Raw genomic sequence first — 5,000 nt, forward strand, 5'->3', positions numbered from 1 at the left:
ACCGAGGCGACGGTGGACAGGACGATGGCCGCCGCTGCAGAGAAACCCTTCATAATGTTGTCTGTATATTTCACCACCACAGACGTGTAGAGACCACCGACACTGGCTAAGACTACACACACACACACACACACACACACACACACACACACACACACACACACACATCTACAGGATGATCTTTTTGTGGTAGCTGTGAGCTGAAAACTTTTCACTTTGAGATGATTTTCTACGGCAGGTTTCTACTGATGTACTGTTACAACGTCCTGTACTGTAAACTGTACTTCTCCCTGACACAGGGTGTTACAGGGTGACACAGGGTGTAATATGGTGTTACAGGGTGACACAGGGTGTTACAGGGTGACACAGGGTGTTACAGGGTGACACAGGGTGTAACATGGTGACACAGGGTGTTACAGGGTGACACAGGGTGTAACATGGTGACACAGGGTGTTACAGGGTGACACAGGGTGTAACATGGTGACACAGGGTGTAACATGGTGACACAGGGTATAACATGGTGTCATAGGGTGTTACAGGGTGTAACAGGGTGATATAGGGTGTAACAGGGTGACACAGGGTGTAACATGGTGACACATGGTGACACAGGGTATTACAGGGTGACGGGGTGTTACAGGGTGTAACATGGTGACACAGGGTGTTACAGGGTGACACAGGGTGTAACATGGTGACACAGGGTGTTACAGGGTGACACAGGGTATAACATGGTGTCATAGGGTGTTACAGGGTGTAACAGGGTGATATAGGGTGTTACAGGGTGTAACATGGTGACACATGGTGACACAGGGTATTACAGGGTGACGGGGTGTTACAGGGTGTAACATGGTGACACAGGGTGTAACAGGGTGACAGGGTGTTACAGGGTGTAACATGGTGACACAGGGTGTTACAGGGTGTAACATGGTGACACAGTGTATTACAGGGTGACGGGGTGTTACAGGGTGTAACATGGTGACACAGGGTATTACAGGGTGACGGGGTGTTACAGGGTGTAACATGGTGACACAGGGTGTAACATGGTGACACAGAGGGTGACAGGGTGTTACAGGGTGTAACATGGTGACACAGGGTGTTACAGGGTGACAGGGTGTAACATGGTGTCACAGGGTGTAACATGGTGACACATGGTGACACAGGGTGTCACAGGGTGACACAGGGTGTTACAGGGTGTTACAGGGTGTAACATGGTGTCACAGGGTGTAACATGGTGTAACATGGTGACACAGGGTGTTACAGGGTGACACAGGGTGTTACAGGGTGTAACATGGTGTCACAGGGTGTAACATGGTGACACAGGGTGTTACAGGGTGACACAGGGTGTTACAGGGTGTAACATGGTGACACAGGGTGTTACAGGGTGTAACATGGTGACACAGGGTGTTACAGGGTGACACAGGGTGTAACATGGTGTTACAGGGTGTAACATGGTGACACAGGGTGTAACATGGTGTTACAGGGTGACAGGGTGTAACATGGTGACACAGGGTGCTACAGGGTGACACAGGGTGCTACAGGGTGACACATGGTGTTACAGGGTGTAACATGGTGTTACAGGGTGTAACATGGTGTTACAGGGTGTAACATGGTGTTACAGGGTGACACAGGGTGTTACAGGGTGACACAGGGTGTAACATGGTGTTCCAGGGTGTAACATGGTGTAACAGGGTGATATAGAGTTACAGGGTGATATAGGGTTTTACAGGGTGTAACAGGGTGATATAGGGTGTAACAGGGTGACACAGAGTGATATAGGGTGTTACAGGGTGTAACAGGGTGATATAGGGTGTAACAGGGTGACACAGAGTGATATAGGGTGTTACAGGGTGTAACAGGGTGATATAGGGTGTCACAGGGTGACACAGAGTGATATAGGGTGTTACAGGGTGTAACAGGGTGATATAGGGTGTCACAGAGTGATATAGGGTGACACAGGGTGATATAGGGTGTTACGGGGTGACACGGGGTGACACAGGGCTATTAACAGGACTTGCAGGTCTACTAAGTAACAGGGATTAAAAAGACAAACTGCTGAATATACTGCTCATTTATATTTAGCCTTCATAAGAAGTAAATCTAACATTGTGTGTGTGTGTGTGTGTGTGTGTGTGTGTGTGTGTGTGTGTCTCACAGACAACGAAGCAGACCCATGGTGTGTAGCCAAAGAAGAAGCCTTTCTCCATCACCTGTGGTCCATCCGTCACATACACACCAAACAGTGTGATGGCAATCCCTGACAGGTACATCTGAATATTCCTCACCCACAGAGATGTCTCTGAGCTCTTCAACACCTTCTCAAAGTACACACCTGACACACACACACACACACACACACACACACACACACACCAGGGGCATCAGAGAACACAACAGTCCAGGAGCGACAGGTGAGTCTGTTATATGTTTGGAGCTGTAAGAAAGCCAGCGTTATTAATTCACCAGTTCATCACAGAGACTTAAATCAAACCTGCAAATCCAGAACAGAGAACCGCGATGGCGATGGCCACAAAGCCAACGATGGGGTTCTGCTCCACCTGAGAACATTTACAGTGCATCAGACATGTTCATCTTCTCTACAGGGTTCTAGGATTCATTATGGCCTGAAGATGGAGATGTTACCATCCAAACACCCCATAACCTGCTAATCATAGAGCAGAATCTCTGAGGTTTTATGAAAGTGCAGACGGTGTGTGTGTGTGTGTGTGTGTGTGTGTGTGTGTATGTGTGTGTGTTCCCACCTGGACCTTAGAGAGCTCAGCAGGTTTCCACTGGACCAGGATGACCCCCAGACACAGCATGAAGACGGAGCCCCACTGCATGCGGCTCAGAGATCGGTTTAACATCAGCACAGTGCACAGAGCTGTACACGGGATCTTCAGCTGATACGTTACCTACAGACGGAGAGGAAACGTTTAGATAACGTTACACTATACATAAAGGTAAAGAACAGTAAAGAACTGATCAGGTTTAGAGATGATATATTGTGTGTGTGACAATGTGACAGACCTGACAGACAGACAGACACAGACAGACAGACACACAGGGTATGTACCTGACAGACAGACAGGGTATGTACCTGACAGACAGACAGACACAGACAGACAGACAGGGTATGTACCTGACAGACCTGACAGACAGACAGACAGGGTATGTACCTGATAGACAGACAGACAGACAGACAGACAGACAGGGTATGTACCTGATAGACAGACAGACAGACAGACAGACAGACAGGGTATGTACCTGACAGACAGACAGACAGGGTATGTACCAGACAGACAGACAGACAGGGTATGTACCTGACAGACAGACAGACAGGGTATGTACCTGACAGACAGACAGACAGACAGACAGGGTATGTACCTGACAGACAGACAGACAGACAGACAGTGTATGTACCTGACAGACAGACAGACAGACAGACAGGGTATGTACCTGATAGACAGACAGACAGACAGACAGACAGTGTATGTACCTGACAGACAGACAGACAGGGTATGTACCTGACAGACAGACAGACAGACAGACAGGGTATGTACCTGACAGACAGACAGACAGGGTATGTACCTGACAGACAGACAGACAGACAGACAGACAGGGTATGTACCTGACAGACAGACAGACAGACAGACAGACAGACAGGGTATGTACCTGACAGACAGACAGACAGACAGACAGACAGGGTATGTACCTGACAGACAGACAGACAGACAGACAGACAGACAGGGTATGTACCTGACAGACAGACAGACAGACAGACAGACAGGGTATGTACCTGACAGACAGACAGACAGACAGACAGACAGACAGGGTATGTACCTGACAGACAGACAGACACAGACAGACAGACAGGGTATGTACCTGACAGACCTGACAGACAGACAGACAGGGTATGTACCTGATAGACAGACAGACAGACAGACAGACAGACAGACAGACAGACAGACAGGGTATGTACCTGACAGACAGACAGACAGGGTATGTACCTGATAGACAGACAGACAGACAGACAGACAGACAGACAGACAGGGTATGTACCTGACAGACAGACAGACAGTGTATGTACCTGACAGACAGACAGACAGACAGACAGGGTATGTACCAGACAGACAGACAGACAGACAGACAGGGTATGTACCTGACAGACAGACAGACAGACAGACAGGGTATGTACCTGACAGACAGACAGACAGTGTATGTACCTGACAGACAGACAGACAGGGTATGTACCTGACAGACAGACAGACAGGGTATGTACCAGACAGACAGACAGACAGGGTATGTACCTGACAGACAGACAGACAGACAGACAGGGTATGTACCTGACAGACAGACAGACAGACAGACAGACAGACAGGGTATGTACCTGACAGACAGACAGACAGACAGACAGTGTATGTACCTGACAGACAGACAGACAGGGTATGTACCTGATAGACAGACAGTGTATGTACCTGACAGACAGACAGACAGGGTATGTACCTGACAGACAGACAGACAGACAGACAGACAGGGTATGTACCTGACAGACAGACAGACAGACAGACAGACAGGGTATGTACCTGACAGACAGACAGACAGACAGACAGGGTATGTACCTGACAGACAGACAGACAGACAGACAGACAGACAGACAGGGTATGTACCTGACAGACAAACAGACAGACAGACAGACAGGCTATGTACCTGACAGACAGACAGACAGACAGACAGGGTATGTACCTGACAGACAGACAGACAGGGTATGTACCTGACAGACAGACAGACAGACAGACAGGGTATGTACCTGACAGACAGACAGACAGGGTATGTACCTGACAGACAGACAGACAGGGTATGTACCTGACAGACAGACAGACAGGGTATGTACCTGACAGACAGACAGACAGACAGACAGACAGGGTATGTACCTGACAGACAGACAGACAGGGTATGTACCTGACAGACAGACAGACAGACAGACAGACAGACAGGGTATGTAC

The 5,000-nt window shown here is 48.8% G+C and overlaps 2 protein-coding genes across 2 annotated transcripts in view; one reads left to right on the forward strand and one right to left on the reverse strand.

Moving 5' to 3' along the window:
• slc35a1 (solute carrier family 35 member A1) overlaps positions 1-5,000 on the reverse strand; it is a 10,879-nt gene that overhangs the window by 783 nt on the left and 5,096 nt on the right. The window contains exons 4-7 of the mRNA XM_047818109.1: positions 2,757-2,909; positions 2,486-2,552; positions 2,150-2,326; positions 1-112 (exon numbers count right to left, since the gene is read on the reverse strand). The exon at positions 1-112 is cut by the window's left edge and continues 23 nt beyond it. Of these exons, the coding sequence (XP_047674065.1) occupies positions 1-112; positions 2,150-2,326; positions 2,486-2,552; positions 2,757-2,909 (509 nt within the window). The remainder of the gene's footprint in view (positions 113-2,149; positions 2,327-2,485; positions 2,553-2,756; positions 2,910-5,000) is intronic.
• ccn6 (cellular communication network factor 6) overlaps positions 2,939-5,000 on the forward strand; it is a 14,325-nt gene continuing 12,263 nt past the window's right edge. The window contains exon 1 of the mRNA XM_027175121.2: positions 2,939-2,957. The gene's annotated coding sequence lies outside the window, so the exon portion shown is untranslated. The remainder of the gene's footprint in view (positions 2,958-5,000) is intronic.

This window comes from Tachysurus fulvidraco, chromosome 9, assembly GCF_022655615.1.
Source record: "Tachysurus fulvidraco isolate hzauxx_2018 chromosome 9, HZAU_PFXX_2.0, whole genome shotgun sequence".
NCBI classification, from domain to species: Eukaryota; Metazoa; Chordata; class Actinopteri; order Siluriformes; family Bagridae; genus Tachysurus; species Tachysurus fulvidraco.